The sequence below is a fragment of the Podarcis pityusensis genome (assembly GCF_964106645.2).
Source record: "Podarcis pityusensis genome assembly, chromosome: 8".
NCBI classification, from domain to species: Eukaryota; Metazoa; Chordata; class Lepidosauria; order Squamata; family Lacertidae; genus Podarcis; species Podarcis pityusensis.
This window is the reverse complement of record NC_138033.1, coordinates 127,162-145,949: the sequence shown is the minus strand read 5'-3', so window position 1 is coordinate 145,949 and position 18,788 is coordinate 127,162. Positions and strand designations below refer to the sequence as shown.

The 18,788-nt window shown below is 53.7% G+C and overlaps 1 protein-coding gene across 4 annotated transcripts in view; it reads right to left on the bottom strand.

The window, feature by feature from the left end:
• The window catches only part of SPTBN4 (spectrin beta, non-erythrocytic 4), a 97,881-nt gene that overhangs the window by 31,994 nt on the left and 47,099 nt on the right, over nt 1-18,788 (bottom strand). Inside the window, exons 17-20 of one of the 4 annotated variants that reach the window (XM_081018565.1) lie at nt 15,970-16,172; nt 10,446-10,536; nt 7,938-8,099; nt 1,289-1,552 (exon numbers count right to left, since the gene is read on the bottom strand). In XM_081018565.1, coding sequence (XP_080874691.1) covers nt 1,289-1,552; nt 7,938-8,099; nt 10,446-10,536; nt 15,970-16,172 — 720 coding nt within the window. Of the gene's footprint in view, nt 1-1,288; nt 1,553-7,937; nt 8,100-8,272; nt 8,438-8,478; nt 8,627-8,748; nt 8,965-10,445; nt 10,537-15,969; nt 16,173-18,788 lie in introns of those variants that run through there. The other 3 variants (XM_081018568.1, XM_081018567.1, XM_081018566.1) reach the window with 3 other exon arrangements.

Below are 18,788 nucleotides of genomic sequence, written 5' to 3'. Positions count from 1 at the left end.
GCCCAGCGCTCAAACCACTGCGCCAAACTGTTGTCTCCCACGTCAACCTGCACGCTTGACAAAGTCATCAGTCGGGGCCATCTATCTCAAAGCCCACCTTGTCAGGAATGGGGAGGGGGCCCCTTTGTGGTCAAACCTGGGCTCTGAAACGCCACCCCTTCGGGGAAGGTTCGCCTCACCTGCCAATGGCCAAGATTGAGCTTGCCAGTGCTGCCTCTGGACAGAGCACAGGCTGCGCCAGGATTTGAGCAGATGCCCGACTTGCGCTGGGGCTGCTACAATTTCTTCCTGCCGTGTTTACGGAGCCTATTTCTGTCTCGTTGTTGTTCTGCGTTTGGGGAGTCGGGGTTTTATTGCTCTTGTTAACTCGGATTTTATGGCTTCCTTCTTCTATCTCGGGAGCCTCCTTGAACTGTTTCCCCCAGGAAAGACGAGTTACAACTTTTCAGACGAGGAAGGGAGGGGATGTGAGCTGCAGTGGTCCAGCTCCCAGGCCCAGCCGGTCTCCCCCGTGAGCACAGCGTCCCCAAAGGGTACAGCGAGGCTGGCAGGACCCAGCTCTGGCCCTGGTCATGGAGGCACAGGCCCATGGCCAGGGCATCAGGCGTCTCCCTGGGCCAGGAAGGGATCCCTGGCAGGCGAAGTTTGTCCAGCGCTGCGGGTTCAAGAGATGCAGGGAGACGGAGGTGCGGAGATGAAATGGTGGAGGCAGCCGTTGCTGGAAGCCACAGGAGGGGAGAGGGCTGCTCTGGGGCTCGGATCCTGCTCAAGGGTTTCCTAGGTCAGGATGCTGGACTCGGTGGGCCCACTGCCCTGATCCAGCAGCCAGGCACTCAGGTCCTGATGGAGCCTCCAGATCCAGAGGCAGTCTATCTTGATTCTTAGAGGTATTTGGCCACTGCTGGATTAGATGGGCCTCCTTTGGCCTGATCCAGAGGCTCCTCTTATGTTCTCGTGGCCGGGGGTCTGGCTTGGCCTGGCTGCTCTGCAAGACACCCCCTCCTTCCCAGTGCCCCTCTAGGAAGCAGGGGTGGTATGGAAGGGTTCACTGGGGAGGTTAGCCTGACTCTTCCTGGTGATGGGGGGCTCACGAGCCGACAGCAGGTGCCTGCAGGACCCCCCCCCCCCGAGTCACAGCTGCACAGCCAGTATTATGTGTGCTTTGCCGGAGAGAGCAATCTGCTCCCCACCCGGTAGGGTCCGTGCCAGCCCCCCCAGAACCCCCTGCCTCTTCCCAGAGCCCCCCCCAACATGCCAGCCCCGTCCCCCCACCCCCCTCGGGACCCACCTGGAGCTTCTTGAGGTTGCTGTTGACGCTGGCCAGGTCCGGGCCGGAGTCCACCAGGTGCAGCTGGCTCTCCATGCACAAGAGCCGCTTGTCGATGTCGGCGTAGCTCTGAACCAGGTGCTCGGCCTTGGTGGCCTCCAGAAGCTGCCGCGCTTTGGCCTGGGTGGTGGACTCCAGCTCGGCCCAGCACAGGCGGATCTCGCCCAGCTTCTTCTTCACCGTCTCGGCCAGCTCCGGCTTCTCCGCGATCAGCTGCTGGCCTTCCTGGGGACAGAGAGCCGGGAGCCATTGGCCTGCGCGTCCCGAGGAGCCCAAGCCCTCTTTGCAGAAAGGGATCCCTCCCCCTGGGAAAGGCACACACCTCCTGCAAGAGCACGCCGGTTGTTCTGCTGTTTTATTTGGGGTTGGGGGCAAAATTCCAAATGCAAGACAAGGCCCTGGAGATGCGGAACTCCCTGCCACTGGACACCAGGCAAGCGATTTCCCTGTACTCTTTTCGGCGCCTCCTTAAAACATTTCTGCTTAGATAATCCCTCCCGGATATGTAGAATGATGCTGTCCGTTTTAGTCTGTCCTTAATTTATTGCTGATTTTGCCTTTTGAATGTTTTATCATTCGTTTGTTTATTAGGTTTATATAATGCCCTTCAATCTCGGGGGGTTCACGGAATAAAATGCAGGATAAAAACAAGTAAATAAGCAAAACAAAACAGCAAAACAATAACCCCTCCCCTTCCCACAAGCTGTAGAATATTAAAACACTGTAGAATATTAATCAGCCAAAGGCCTGGTTGAAGAAGAACGTTTTCGCCTGGCACCTTTAAAGATATAATGGTTTTAAAGAGATGCTTTTGGATATGTAAACTGTATTTTTTTTTTACAATCAAGCAGTGAATACCTTTCAAGAAATAAATAAGTAAAAAAAAAAAAAATGCAGACTGTCTTAATGCTCAGCTACACAGAGAATAAGGCAGAGATATCAGACGGGGGAGCCACATGTTTTGTCTCAGGAACTACTGGGGAGCCCCACGGCATCTCTCCCACCAAAAGAGTCATTTTTGCCAGCGGGGGGCAAGGCAAGGCAAGGGATGAGAGCCTGTCACGGTAGCCCCCTGGCCTGTGAAATGGCCCCCAAGGGGAAACAGAGTCTCAGAAGCCCCAGAGTTTATTAGAGCCCAACGTGTTTCACGAATGCAAACTTTCTTCCTCACGGGAAACCTCTAAAACCAGGAATAAACTCTGAACAGAATTGTAACCAAGCAGCCATGACAAAACAAGAGAAAAATAAATGGATCTATTCTGCCTTGGTCAGACCACACCTGAAATCCTGTGTCCAGTTCTGGGTGCCACAATTTAAGAAGGATATTGACAAGCTGGAAGGAGACCAAGATCAAGGGTCTGGAAACCAAGTCTGATGAGGAACAGTTGAATGAGTTGGGGATTTTTAGCCTGGAAGAGAGGAGACTGAGAGGGGATAGGAGAGCCATCTTCAAAGATCTGAAGGGTTGTCACATGGAAGAGGGAACCAGTTTGTTTTTCCCGGCCCTGGAGGGTAGGACTCGAACCCATGGCTTCAAGTCACAATGTTGCAGGAATTTATGTATAGGTTGGGGGGGGTTGCCCCTCCAGCAGATATCATGCACATGCAGCCCACTACCAAAATCAGCACAATCACTTTTGTGACTTTTGTGATTTGTCCCCACAAAACACTTCATCACAGTTTCTTCCTATCTATTCAAAGGGCCTCTGCTGCACATATCAAATGTAAGAATTCACTGATAAATGCATCTATGTACTGGCTCACTGGGAAAACTTCAGATATTCCTATAGACCTGCGAGCTCAGCTACTCAGCAGCCCCTCTGCCTGAGTGATAATCCCTGGCCTCCTGATACCTGAGTGCCAGACAGGTAGCCATTCCAGAAAGAACCAACCCAGATGAAGACAAAAGGGTGGGATGAACTTGGCTGAGAAACAGGGAAATGTAAATATCTCTTTTGTTACACTTGAGGGTGTTTGGTGGAGGGCAAGGGGAACCATGGGGCAGGGTCCAGGATGCTCAGATTACTGCCACCAGACCTCTCCTTTCATGATGTAACCGTGATGTATTAGTGACATAGTTTGGGGGGGGTGTAACATGGGGATTCACAACTAATAAAATTTGGGGCTTCCATCTTGTTCCACCTGGTGGCAGGTGGGAGTCCTGTCACGACAGTCTTCAATAAAGACCAAGCCAACTGGCTGCTGTTTTGCTCTGGGATTCCTGGCTGGGGTCCTTGTTTTTTGTCCAAGCGAGTCCACAGATTTCTCTGCTAACAACAAGAAAGGAGATTCCAACTCAACATCAGGAAGAACTTTCTGACAGTAAGAGGTGCTTGAGGGTGGATCAGAAGGTGGGACTCTCCCCTTCACTGGAGGCTTTTAAAGCAGAGGTTGAATGGCCATCTCTTAGGGATGCCATTGCTGTGGTTCCTGCATTGCAAGAGGGGGTTGGCCTAGATGACCTCTGGTGTCCCTTCCAACTCTACAGTTCTACGATTCTATCTTAGCAGGATTGGGGGGGGGGGCGCAGGACAACTCTGTCCTCTAATTCTCTGAAACATTTGTCAGCTCAGGAGGTTTAAGAGACATAGTCATCCCCCACCCGGCATGCTCTTTATGGAAGGCAGATTCCATAAAAATCAAAAGGGATCAGTGGATCCAGCCGGCTTTACTTCTCCAACTGTGAGACAGGAATGAGAGGCGTAAGAAAACAGTTGCCATCTTTGCTTACTTTGCCAGACATTTGCAAATAAAAGGAAAAACTTTTCTCCTCTTCCCCTCTTGCTCTTATTCAGGGTGGCAGCAAAAGGGTTTGCGTCTAAGTGTATATGTACTTCACGGAACATTTACAAACCCGAAAGGCTCAAAGTGCATTCGGGGAGGTCAAAATTGACTCCCAGCTGAAAGTAAACAACTGTCTCGTCTTATATTATCGATTTAGCTCGTTGCAAAATGTAGGAATTTATTCTGTTTTGACGACCTGAATGTTTCACGAAGGGGCAGACTAGGCAGAAAGGCTGGACAATCATTGGCTGGGTGGGATTAATGGCTCAGTGACGGCAGAAATCCACTCTGCGCATGTTCAAGGCTGTCAAATACCATATGGTAACATAGTCTCTCTCGTCACCCAGCGAAAACCCAACATCGCCCAGCGGGGGCTGAAATAGCTGCCTTGCTTGCATCAGCCAGAGAGGCCTCGCTTTGTGGAGGAACCAGAGGGGCAGGGCAGGGGGGCACGAGCCCCAGAACACCATTCCTGCCACCCTTGCAATAGCTCTTAACACCATTCACCCCCCCTTGTGCTGGCTCTTTGAGGGGCCCCTGCTGCCCACAGATGCCACCCTCCGGTCCCCACCAAGGCTTGAGTGTCTCCATGGCAACCTGGCAGCCTTAACCCTTTACGGGGAGGACGCCTCCACCTTCCTGGCCAATAGCGAAAGGGCTCTCGCCCAGCTCCCACCTGCTTCCTATGGCGCCCCCAGGTTCAGCCCAAAAGGGGCAGGGAAGAGAAGAGGGAGACTACCATGGGAGGCTCCAGCTAAGGCCACAAACATGCTGAGCTCTCCTGGCTTCTCAAGATTGCCTGCCAAGTCCAAAAACCGGCTGCAGGCGCCGTTTCGCAACGGATCGGAGAGATCTTCCAGAAACTCCGCAGAGCAAACGCAAGCAGCTGACTCAATGCCTCTTTTGCTCCCCCGAAAAGCCAGAGACTACCACGCTCTGAGTCGGATCCCCTGGCAATTACCGTCGCCTCCCCTAACACCCCTCCTCACCCCCCAACCGGACTGATCAAGATCCCTCCCCCAATGTGGTGGGGAGCCTGGGCCTCCGAGAAGCCTCCAAGCCGCCATCTGCACGGCTGGCGCTGTGAGAGATCACAGGGTGGCGTGTTGCCAACAAGAAAATGCCCAGCAGGCCCCAAATGTTGCAGGAGTCGTCGCCCCAGCAGGCCTCCCTCCCAACGCCTCTCCGGTGCAGATGGAGAGACTCACTCGGAAGGCAGGCGTTGATTCTCTGCAAAAACACACTCGCAAGCCGAGGTCCAACAACAACAGTCAGACTCCCACCTTGGCAAAACAGCGGCTGAGGATTTAAAAATGCATCGCCACTGAAAAAACCAGCACCGAGGAATGACCGTCAAATCATTATTGATGCTGCTGTATTTATTTATATCTCCCACAAACAACACAGCTAAAATATAGACATCTAAAAACATGACTGTTAAAACGTAATTGGACTCGAATAAAAACCAAATCTATTAAAAGGCAGATATTGAAAACAGCAGGGCACTATTAAAACCCCTTTCTCTCTTTAAAAAATAAAAATCAGTTCCCAAAGGCCTTTTGGAATAAGAAGCGCTTCAGCTGTCACCAAGGAGGGAGCCAGTCTGGCGTCGGCAGGGAGAGAGTGCCAAAGTTGCCTGGAAGGAGCCACCACCGAGAAGGCCCTCTCCAGCCTCCCCAAGTGGATCTGTGAGGGTGGTAGGACAGAGAGAGAGGCCTCTCCTGGGGATCTCAGAGCCCAGGTGGGTTTGTAGGAGGAAATATGGTCCCTCAGCTGCCCTGGGCAGGAGACAATGGAAGGCACACCGAGAACCTCTCAACAAGGAAGGTGCCACCCCTGTGGAAACTCCTTGCTCTGCAACCCCACTAAATCTGGTGCTTCAGAAAAAGAGGGAAATCCTTGATGCCAGGAAGAGGCATACACAGAGGAGAAGAGGAGGAACACCACCTCCTCAGGGCCACAAAGGCTTCCTTCCAGAAGGATGCTGGAGAGAGAAGCCGGATGGGGAGCTGCCTTGGATGAAAACAGACCACCAGTCCATCTGCAAGGTCTCAGGAAGAACCGGAGGGGGGGTGTCTTTCCTAGTCCCCCAAAACCTTTGCCCCTGAAGAGGCCAAGGACAAAGCATGCATGGAACTGTTCCTCACCGCTCTGGAAACAAGCTGATCTTTTTGGCAACAGGGTCCAGCCGATGGAAAGCAGGTCAGAAAGGAGGCAGCTCCCAGGTCACTCCAAGCCAGCGCCAGATTGAGGGCACTGGGGGCAGTTGCTCTGCCCAGGGATCCAGACCAAGGGGGTGCAGAGCGGAAGACAAGAGGGAGGAGGGGCATGGAAATAAGAAATATTTGGGGACCCAAAATTTTGTCCTAACTCAGGGTATCGTGTGACCAAAGGCCGCCCTACCCAAGTCATGGCTGGGATGCAGAATCCAGCCTCCAAATCTCAGTCTCAAGGGGGCAGAATGGCAACCACCCCCATGAGAACGGCCTCCAGGTTCTATCTGAGCCAGAAACCAGCTCCAGAACAAGCCTTGGACCTGAGGCAGTTAAATGCCAAGCAGCTAAGTCCTCACTAAGATGGCCCACCTCTGTCTGAGCAGGACCCCTTGAGCTGGGGCTCACGTCATACAACAAACAACAACAACAGATGCTTCTCTGTACCCAAACAAACAAGCCCCTCCCTACACAAAACTCAGGAACCAGGGATCACAGCTGTCGCTGTATGGGGGGACACAGTCTGAGGTTAGCCAACTCAACAAGCGCAATGACAAAAGCACATCTGAACACGTGCAGAGTGCTGTTCACTCACCACTGATTAACCACAACCTGCCTTCCAAGCAGAAGGGCCACGACTGGGACTCCCCAGACAGGACCCAGACCCAGCACTCCTGGATCTAGAACTCAAGCAACTTTCTTGCCCCAAAGCAGGACCACACGCCCAGCCGCATCTCGCCCTGTGCCCCAGATCAAGGCACACAAGGCAGACCCCAAAGTGCCCTAGCAAGAGAGAACGAAACCTGCTTCCAGGGGGCTCAGGTGGAGGAAATGACCCCAGACCCCCACAAAACCACACATCCCACAGGTAGAGGCAGCAGACGGGAAGGAAAGCATTCACTGACCCACTGATCCAAGGGGGAAATCCCTCCCCACCTCCACAAAAGGGCATCTCTCTGAGCAAAGCGGGAGTCTTGAGGCCTCGGGCAACTCTCATCACTATCAAATCATATCATTTATTTATTTATATCACATTTCCCTAGACTGGGACTCACACAAATTAAAACAGTTCAGATAAACTACAAAAAAGGGGCATCATGTGCTTTTTTTAGCTTCCAGGCTGACTCCCCCCCCCCCCGCAATTCTGCACCCCCTCCACAAACCAGGGCATCATCAGGCCCCCTGAATAGCCAGGTCAAGATGTCTCTTGGGGAGGGAGAGAAGCTCTGGAGCTGGGCCCCACTGGTGGCTGAGCTGGATGAGGCCTGGGGCCAGACATCAAGGAAGAAAGCATCAACTCCCACCCACCCCCCAAAAACCAGGGCTCTTCAAACCAGGCCAAAGCCGGGGACACCCCGGGCTGACCCACCCGGCCCCCGATGGGGGCAGGAGGACCCTGGGACCAAGGGAGGGGAGCAAGCAGCGCGCACCCCCGCGCATCTCAGCAGACACAGGCCCGACTGCAGGTCGGGCATCACAGCACGGATGTGTACATCCACACGTGCCGAGGGGGAGAGAGGCGGGCGCGCGCGCGCATGCACGCGCTGCTGGGGGGGGGGCAGAGGCGCCTCCGTCCCGCTCCGGCCCGGCGCTGTCCGCGGTGCTGAACTCACCTTCTCGATCTTGGCCAGCCACTCCTTATTCTGGGCCAGCTCGGCCATGAAGGCGCGGTGCCGGAGCCATCGCTTGGGCGCCCGCTGGTGGCGCGCGTCCTTGTCCCGGGGGGGCGCCTCGCCGGCCATCAGCGCCTCCTTCTCGGCCACCCAGCCATCGAGCTGCACGGAGAGGGGCGGGCGCGCGTCAGCCGGGCGGCGGGAGGGGGGAAGCCCCCCGCCCCGCTCGTCCGCCTCCCCCCTCCCGCCGCGCAGGGCGCGCGCCTCCAGCCTCCCCCCCCCCGCCAGCCCACAAGGACCCCCCTCCGCCGGTCTCCCAGCCCCGCGCTCCGGACCTGCCCGGGATGCTGCAGCGGGCGAGCCCAGCGCCTCCCTCCCTTCTCGAGCGCGTCACCGGGGAAGGAAGGAGGGAAGGCGGGAGGGAGGGAGGACGGCAGGAAGGGGCGCGCGGCCGGGCCTCGGACGCCTGGGTCCCACCCCCAGCCGAGTGGGGTGGGGGCGGCGAGGGTGGCGCGCTCACGTGCGCCCGAGCCCGCTTCACCTCAGTTAGCCTCCCGCCAGCCCGGACGCCTGGGTCCCCTCCTTCGGAGGGAGACGCAGCAAGAAGCCGGAACGCTGATCCCCTGCGCCCGGCTTGGCTGCCCTTCGGGTCAAACCGAGGCGCCCCCCAACCCCCCCCCCGCACCCTTTCCCCGAACTTCCGCGCCTTGGCTCTTCTGGGCCGCCCTTCAAAACGTATCTCCCCCCTCCCCCACCCCCGCCTAGAGGGCAAAGTCAGCGCCTCACCCCCGTGGGGAAGTGGGGGGACCACCTTTTTCTCTTGGGGGAGAAGGCCTCCTCCCCAGGAACATTTCCTCCAACCGCGGCGGGGGGGGGGGCAGCTGGGGATGCGCGCCTCGGAGCGCTGCAGAGAAAGTGGGTCACTGCAGGTGGGGGGCAGAAGAGAGGGAGCCCCGTCCAGGGACCGCGAGGGAAGCGGGAGGACGGTCAGAGCTGCAGGGAGGGGCGAGCCCGGCCGGTTGACCCCTCGCCAGGAGGATGGGGGGGGAGGAGGAGGAGCTCCCTCCCTTTGATTACTGCAGGCTGAGCCGCAGCCTCCTCACTCTCTGCTGCTGCCGCCGCTGCCGCTGCTCCTTCTCCCCCCCCCCCATCGCCCTTGCTCCTCTCCAGCCCATTTCTCAACAGCAGAGGCGCAAACTCCACCTCTGGAAGCTCCCTTTGGAGGCAAGTTCAAACGGCAGCTGCCGCAAGCCAGAAGAGGCTCCCAGGCCCCACCGAGTCCAGCCCGGGCCAAGAATTGGGCAACGGCTTTCAATAACAACATTTAAAATCAAGAGGGCAAAATTCCCACCCCCACCCCCACAGCCTCTGGGGCACAGATTTCAAGAGGACGGGGCTTCTGAAGACCAGTTGCTGGAAAGGGCAGGAGGGGAGAGGCTCTTGCGCTGGGACATCGGCTTGACCCCCTGACCAGACGGGCCATTGGCCTCATCTGTCAGGCTCTTCTTCTGTTTCTCTCCAGGCACACTTCACTGGCATGAGCACCTTCCTCGAGGAAGCCCAAGGAAGAGGGCCCCGATCCAGAAGAGCGGCCCCTGTGGGAATGCTTGCCTCCTGGGTGTAACACTGCGCAGTGTGCACCAGACAGGGAGGCTGCAGGCCAAAGGGGCAGGATCCAGCCCCACCTGCACCAGCTCCTCAGCCCCACCCTTCCCACGGGACCCCCAGGCCTTGGGGCAGCTGCCCTCCTGCCCAGCCCTCAGGAAGTGGGCAAAACATTCCTTTGCACCAGGAGCCACCCGCTTTCTGTGTGAGCGCATTCAGGTGCAAGCTGTGTGTATTGGGGGGGGGGCTATGCCTCTGCCGCTGCAGCCTCTTCCCCCAGGAAACCTCGTTAACCTGGAGTGTGTGCCTACCCAGGATTAATTAGCACAACTGAGGAACACCCTGGGAACATGAAAGCTGCCTTAATTAGGGAGAAATGGAGATGTGTTGGTGGGCGGGGCCAAAAATGCAAATCGGATGACAACTAGAATCCTTGTGGAGGGAAAAGCAGCTTGCATTTCCACGAAGGAGGGGGGTGCACACTTCTCTGATGCCTCCCCAGCCATCGCCTCCCCAGTCTCCTCCCAATGGCCAACAAGATTCCCATTGCTGGAAACCCACAAGCAGGAAACCGCAAGCCCAAGAAGCCCCTCCCCTCCCGGGGTTTCCAGCCACTGGCATTCAGAAGCATCACTGCCTCACAGACCGTGAGCATGGGAAAGGGGTATGTACCTGTTGGAATGTCCATGCCAAATTAAAAGGCCCTCCCTGCACCTAGAAGACTAGCCTCTCAGGGGAAGGCTTCCACTTCCCTGCAGAACACAGGCTGCACTCTCCCCCCTTCTAGGGCGCTCCTGATGGACTGGAAGATCATGCCTGGGTCCCCACCCAAGCGGCCGGGTGCCTCTTTCATGCCCCACACCATTCCATGCCCCTCAGGTACCCCCTCCCGGGCCCCCTTACCTCGTGGCAGTTCTGCAAGAAGTGCTGCAGCTGCAGGTGGTCGTTCAGGCGCTGCATCCAGGTGTGGGCAAGCTGCAGGTTGCGCTGGCTCCTGGGGAGGAGGAAGAGGAAGGAGACAGGTCAGGGAGGGAGGAAGAAGAGCTCTGACATGCCCAAGCCTCCTTCTCACTCTCGTCAATGACAGCAGCATCTCGGGATCAAGGTACACTGCCTCTGGAAATGGAGGCTCCATCTGGACGGTCGGGTTGGTGGCCGTCACGGCCTCTTGTTAGGGGTGACCCAACATGGAGAAGAAAGAGCCAAGGAGGTTCAGGTCGGACCTCCTTAGATCACACTCCTATGAAAAGACAGCCCTGCTTTGTGCTCCCCAGTTCAGCCCAGACTGGACAGTGGACTTGAGGCCTCATGACTCCTGCTTGGCTGGCTGGCAAAGGGGCTGAGGCTCCAGCCCCACTCCGGCTGCCACTCCGGCGTGGCAAAGATGCACAGGTTCTGCAAAGCTCTTCCACGGAGCGGCCAGTTTGCAAAGAGCCACTGCGGTGCAGCAGTTAGAGTGTTGAACCAGGGTCTGGGAGAGAACAGGGCTCAAATCCCCCCGGCCAGAAAGCTCCCTGGATGAGACCTGGGTGGTCAGTCACTGCCTAACTGACCTCGTTGGGAGGATAACATGGGGCGAGGGAGAGCCTTGAACTCCTTGGTGGAGAGGTGAGGTATAAATGTAGTAAAATTAAGAACTGGAGAAAGAATATTCATTCATTCATTCATTCATTCATTCCCTGCCCATCTGGCTGGGTTTCCCCAGCCACTCTGGGCAACTCCCAACAGAATATTAAAAGCGCAATAAAACATCAAACATCAAAACTTCCCTAAACAAGGCTGCCTTCAGATGTCTTCTAAACATCAGATAGTTGCTTATCTCCTTGACATCTGATGGGAGGGCGTTCCACAGGGCGGGCGCCACCACTGAGAAGGCCCTCTGCCTGGTTCCCTGTAAAATTATCACTTTGCTCTTGGAAGCCAAAATGAATCGGTATATAAAGGAGCCACAGGGCACAGGAGGGTTTTTATAAAACAAACACGACTATCGGCATTGGAGAAAAATAACATGGCTTAAGTTATTTTTTTTTAACAAGAGGCCCTCTTTTCTGGCACATGAAGTCCACAGCATCCCTCCAGCCACCAGCAAAAATCACAGCCTTCCTTCACGTGGACCAGATCCCACGGACTCCACCCACGAGCAGTGGGGCTCAGCAAGGGCTGCCTCATGGCGCCTCGAATCCAGACCGCTTCTGAGCTCTGCTCCGCCTTTCTGCTTCTCCTGGAGTGGCAGCTGAAACGAGCTGTTCGTGATCTTGTGAGTTTGGGCACAGGCAAGCTGCTCCCTTGCGTGACTTCCATTTGGAGAGGGACTGACTCACCCTCCCCACCCCCACCCCAAATCCCAGGGAAAAATGCCAGGCAAGATGTGGAGCATCAGGCATCGCATTTGAGATATAGCTGTAATTCCAATATTCGGCGCACCCCCCCCCCCCAATTTAAGCTCAAATAACAATTACACACCGCACTGAGCTGGTTTATCTATCTGGAGCAGATAAATATATTAAGGATTTGACACCAATTAAAACGTCAGGCGAAATTAGCAGCTGGTCCTTCAGAAAGGGAGACTTCAAAGAGAGGCGGCCGCTTCTCATCAGGGGGAGGTGGGGGCCTTAATTGGCTCCACATGGCAGTGGCAGTTGTTTTCAAAATCCCAAGCCCCTTCTCTGCTCCCCCCGCCCGCCAAATATGTTGAAACCTCGAGACAAATTTCCATGACTGATCTCTGCTGTATGAGGCAAATGGGGCTTGACTTTGTTCTGATTCATGGAAGATTTTGTGGTCTCTCTCCCCCTGCTGATAATACTATTTTCCCCCTGCCCCCCCCCCCCCCATGAGAAGTGTATGCGGTAAGCAGCCCAGATTACCCCAGAGGTTCACCTTCTTTTCAAATACAGGTGCAAGGCTACAATGGGCCCAGAGGCAGCATTTACAAAAATGGAATCTAGAACGTTGCCAAGGGTCTGGACCTCGCTATGATCTAACACACACAAACACACAGGCGGTGGCGGGGGGGCGGGCACAGCTTTTGCATAATGCCCCAGAAAATCACATGCTTTGGACACCTAAATAGATGTTTCCAAACAGTCAGGGATCCTTTGTGGGTGATTTTCCTGGTTCATTTTGAAGGTCCGTGATAGAGCACCTCAGGTTTGATCCTGGCTGCATCTGCACAACAGGCCTGGGAATGGTGATGCCTGAAACCACAGACAGCTGCTGCCAGTCAGTGTAGGCAACTGTTGGAAGTCTGGGTGCAACTCAGCTTGCATTAGGGAACTGCAAATCCCCAGACTATCCCTGTACCCTTAACCTCTTGGCCTGAGTTCTCTGTCTCTTTGATGTCAGACTGATATTCTCCGGTTGTATCCAGTTTCACAACTTCCTCCTTCTTCTCCGCCTTATTTCTAAGACATCAAGAAGAGAGTTCATCCTGGAGTTCTCCTCTGAGGGAGCTGCCTTGATCGAGAACCAGAAACCTTCCTATCCAATGTGGGATGTAATCCACTGAGAGCAGTCAAGTACAACATTCCTTGTAATGCTAGAAAAGACATGTGGGGGTCCAGCCAGGCGAAAACTTCCAGTTTCCACCTGGTGGGAGCATCCTTCCTTTGCACATGACTAGAGGTGGGCGTGACCTCACCTGTCCAGGTAACAAAAGGACAAGTCACCCAGCACCCTTCTCTCTTCTTCCTTCTTCATTTGACCAGCTTTTAGCTAGGACTGCTCTACTAGCTCTCAGCTAGCAGACGTACTGGGATTATTCCCCCATATGGGGTAGATCCACATGTACCTTTTTTTTCCTTCTTTTTTTTTTGGATTTGATATCCCGCCTTTCACTCCCCTTCAGGAGTATTTGTAACTAAGTCTGCCTTCAGGAATCCAACTGTGAACTGATGTGAGTAAACGTCTTTTATTGACATTGAATAAGATTGTGGCGTCTTTATTCTTTTAAGAGGGATTCAAGGGAACTTACCAGGAATATACAATTCAATCTGAGCCAGGCAGGCTGAATTGTATAATAGTGAGAGGCTCACACAAGCCTGCAACCAGCTATCTGCTGTGCATGTAAAAAGGGGAATGTAAACTCTGCTAAGTAAAGAAACTTGCTAGCACAAGTTAGGAAGGATATTAATAAACAATCTATCCTCTCCTGCCTCCCTGAACATTCCCACATCCAAGTTATGCATTTCCTACAATAAGCAACTTTTATTATTTTCTTACCTCTCTTTGCCTGATTGCAGCAGGCAAAGTCTGCTCTCTAGCCAAGATTCACCCGCCAAACAGAGCTCACTCTGCATATTTAAAGGATTCCCAATCGGTAACTGACCCTGTTCTGCCATTAACAATATAGAGCTAGAAGGATCAATGGTCTTGCTCAGCAGAAGGCAGCTTCTTCTTGTGCTCCTTTGGAAACCATCTCTTGATTCAGAATCATGAGGACTGGAATCTTGGCTTTATTTTTAAGGGAAGGGCTGTAGCTCTCCTGCCTTGCATGCAAAGAACCCAAGGTTCAACCCCTGGCATCTCCAGGTGGGGCTGGGAAGGTAGTTTGAGGGCAATGGAGACAGCAGCTGCTCATTCGAGGCAATGGAGGAATCTGGGACTGAATATAGGAGCTGATGATCTTTCAGATTCAATTTTTTTTGGGGGGGGGCAGGATTTGCCCTGCAAAATGTTTTCTATGCCAGGAGGAGAGAAATAAGCTGCAGTAGGTACTTACACCTGTGCTGCAGATTGGGAGGTGAGGCCAACAGATGCAAGTCAACACTGGGAAGGAAGGTGGCTGATGGGGGCAAACCTGTCATGCGGTTATCCTGAGACTGCTTCTCTGGGGAGCATAGGGAGACTAATGCAGAAAGAGAGGGTCTTGTGACCCCCCTCCCCCCCGGCAGACTGGGCTAGGCCAGTGTGTGTTCTGAGGTCCAGAGATAACCAGCTCAGGACACAACACCTCAAGGACCGCCTCTTCCCATATGAACCTACCTGGACCCTGCGATCATCTTCTGAGGCCCTCCTTCATGTGCCTCCTCCTCGAGAAGTCTGGAGGGTGGCAACACGAGAACGGGGCCTTCTCTGCAGTGGCTCCCCATCTGTGGAATGCTCTCCCTAGGGAAGTTCGCCTGGTGCCTTTATTGTACACCGTTAGGTGCCAGACAAAAACATTCCTTTTCAACCAGGCCTTTGCCTGACTTGATCTACATCCTATACAACTCCTCAAAAGATTCCATCAACGGTGTCTCTGAAAAATTCTGCACATCACTTGGGAAGGCAGGCAAACTAATACTAGTATACTGGAAGAAGCAAAGATCACCAGTGTCAAAGCAATGATTCTTCAACTTCGTTGGACTGGTCATGTTGTTTGGATGCCTGGTGATCATCTTCCAAAGCAACTACTCTATTCCAAACTTAAAAATGGAAAGCATAATGCTGGCAGTCAACAAAAGCAGTTTAAAGACTCTCTCAAGGCAAATCTTTAAAAATGTAGTATAAACACCAACAATTGGGAAACACTTGCCTGCGAGCGCTCCAGTTGGAGAACAGCCTTTAACAAAGGCGTCACAGGCTTTGATGACACTTGAACTCAGGACGCAAGGGAGAAACGTGCTAAGAGGAAGGCATGCTTGGCAAATCCTCACCATGATCAACTCCCGGAAACCAATGTCCCCACTGTGGAAGGACGTGTGGATCCAGAATTGGCCTTCACAGTCACTTATGGACTCACTGTTAAGGCCGTGTTCATGGAAGACAATCTTACTCAGCTATGAAGGATTGCCAAAGAAGAGAAGAGAAAGAAGAAGACGACGACGACATCCTATATCCTTTTTAAAATGCTGGCTCTTGGAGGAGGGTTATTGGGTTGCTTTTATTTTTATTTTATGTATTTGATCTTATGTGAACTGCCCTGAGACCTTCGGGCATAGGGCGGGATAGAAATTAAATATAAATAAACAAATAAACTGCTTACAAGAAACCCTGCAGTGTAGGCCAGTCTTATTCTCTGCCTCTTAAGTGAATTCAGCGCACCAGAAGAGGCTGCTGGATCAGGCCAAAGGGCTCCCACCTAGTCCAGCACCCTTTTCTTCCCCCTTAGGGAAAACCCACACGCAGGATCTGAGCCCAAGAGAAGCAGTGCTTCCTCTGGAGGTTGCGGCAGAGCAGAGCCATCCTGGCTTGGGGCAACGGATCCTCCTCTCCCCCATGAATTTATCTCACCCTCTTTTCGGCGCCTCCTGTAGCTGTGAGTTCCACAGTTTAACTAATTCTGCCTCTGCTCCTGCAACCACTTTCAGGCAGACGTATTTTGTGCTCCAAGAGATCTGCAGGAACCCATAAAGAAGGCCAGCAACCAGCAGTTGTCACTCTAACCTTAATATATACATATATCTACGGCTCTCAGCACCCCCCGCCCCCCCCCCCGGTTCCTTACTTTGCCCGGAGGGCGTCCATCTTCTCCTTCACCCTCTGGCCATAGATGTTGCCCTGGCGGATGAGGCTCTCGCCCGCCTTGAGGGCCGTGGTGGTCTTCTGCATGTTGAGGTCCATGGTGGTCATGAAGTCCTTGTGCTTCTTGATGGCCTTCTCCACCCCTTCCACCGTCGTGGGCAGCTCGGTGTGCGCCAGGGTGGTCTCCTGAAAGAAAGGAGACCATCGGCCCTGAGTCTACTGCTATTTCGGCCAAACGTCCGAAACCATCGCTGCTCGCTTTTCTGTACTCAACATTTTATTGCTTTGTCTTTCCCACAAATGGCTTCGAAGTTCTCTCCGCTATTGAGCGGCGTAAAACTTTTATGAAGTGAAAAAAAGTCGGAAACGAGGATGAAAGCAGTGCCAGGTAAATAAGAGCAAGCTGCTTGGGAGGCAAAGGCTTGGAACAGAGAGCCAGGAGAGCCCGTCTTTTGGGGGCAGGAGCTCAGATCAAGGGGGGCTGTTGAGAGAGCAGCAGGAGGGTCTCTGGGGCTTCCGGCTGCTGGAGACGGCCTCTCAGTTGCCATTCCCACCCACCGACCCCCAGACCCAAGGCTGTGAGCCGAGGGGGAAGGGCAATAGGAGAGGGTCCCGTGACAAACACAGACTGTGGGCCAGGGCCGGATTGAGGTTTGATGCGGCCCTCAGCTCCTGAAGGTAATGGGGCCCTTTATATGTCCAGCTGTCCTTTGTCAACAACAAATTGTCGCTGTTTTTTGTGTTGAACAGGACAGTCTTACCCATAGGCGCTAGGGGTGTGGGGCACCCGGGCACCGGGCTCTCAGAAGCGCCAGGCCAAGAGTCCGGGGAAGAGCCCGCCTGTCGGTCGGAGCGCCACAATGGGCTCTTCTGCGCCGCGGGTTTGGGGGCGACTGAGCCAGCGAGATGCTGAGGTGGTCGGTCAGCTCCACCCTTCTGCACACCTGGGACTGGACAACTGGGGGGGGGGGTTAGACGGATCATTGCACCCCGGCGCCGCACATGCTTAAGACAGCCCTGCTGTTGAATATATGCTATATGGTAATTGATGGACCTCATAGGTATCTCAAGCCCTTTGCCCATGTTGCCCTGCAACCAGTCCGTGCAGAATGTTGGCACCCTATATATAGAAAGGAGCAAAGCAGGGATATTTGAGGGAGCAGGCAAGCAGGCGGGGCCCAGGACTGGCATCCTAGGAGCCAATTTCTTTGAATGTTTTGGGGGGCCTCAAGAGAGTGGGGCCCTAAGCTAGAGCTTGTTAGGTGATACGTAAATCCGGCACTGCTGTGGGCAATGAGGAAGAATCACGTCTCGAAACCTCCTGCTCCAACGCCAACCTAAGAATGTAAGAGCACAATCTAGTCCAGCACCCTACTCTCCCAGTGGCTGACCAGATGCCACTATGGGAAGCATGGAAGGATTTCAGCTCAACTGCCACTCTCCGCTCCTGTGGTTTCCAGAAACTGGGATTTGGAAACTTTCCTGCCTCCGAAGCAGAGCAGGGCCATCCTGGCTAGGAGCCCCCTAATGCCCCCTCCGCCTCCAGGAATTTCTCCCACCCTCTTTTCAAGCCACCCAGGGGGGTGCCCTCGCTGTCTCCTGTGGGAGGGAGTTCCAAAGTTTAACTCTGGTGAAGACGGACTTCCTTTCATCTGTCCTGGACCTTCCAGTGTTCCCCTTCCTTGGACATCCATGAGGAGAGAAGGCGCAAAATTCCCTCCCCCTTTTATAGGCTGCGCATCATTAACTCCTGCCATGCCACCTCTGACTTGCCCTTTCTCTCAGCTGAAAAGTCCAGAGAACCCAGGAGTCCCCCCCCCCCCAAGCTCCTGCCCTGGCCGTGACCCTCTTTGCCTCCTCCCCCCCCCGGCACGATCCCAGGGGCTCCCTGGCAGCCTGACCCCCCTCCTCGCTTTTCATGCGTATGCAGAGGCCATCTGTGCCGAGGGAGGCGAGCAACAGCTGCTGCCTTGCCCTGTGCGGCCGGCAGTGAGGGTGGCAAGGGACACTCGGACGCCCACGTCTCGACCCCACTTCTGGCTACAGCTGCTGGGGTGGGAACCCTTGTAAGCAAGGCTGGAGGAGAGCAGGGGCCCAGACTCCCATTTCGACCCCCTCCCCTGAAGCAGAGAGCTCCCAGGGCAAGCCTCTTGCAGGGCTGGCCGTGTTGGGGTCCTGCAAGTCTGCTGTGAGAAAGACCTGGACATGCAGATAAAGGATTCTAAATGGCAGTCCGAGAATCAGAGAGTTGGAAGGGACCTCCAAGAGCCATCTAGTCCAACCTGCTGCAATGCAGGAATCACAACTAAAAACAATTTTACAAGTTGTGGGTCCTTGTTTCTCAGTTTGATCCCTTTACATGGTTTTGTATGTTTTGTGATATTTTATGAAGTTCTTTTTATTAGTCATTCTTGAAACTATTAAATGCAAACTGCTTCATTATTATTTGCTGATATTTAATTTTACTGTTTGCTATTATATGCTAATGGGTTATGATGATAAGTGAGATTGAGAAAATATAAATTTTTTTTTTTGAGAATTATTAGACTATAAATAAATAGATGGGACATAAGAATGCAAACAGGATGATAAATTGCTGGTAAAAATTTATAATGATGAAAGTGGGAGCGGGAGATGTGAGGGAGCCCAAAGAAGATGTGAAATGATGTTACGACACATGTTATATTGTTTATTATATCTATTTGTATTTTAAACCCTAATAAATATTTATAAAAATATATATATATATATATGCTAATGGGTTATTGAACATTGCTTTATTTAATATGTTTATTTTAAATA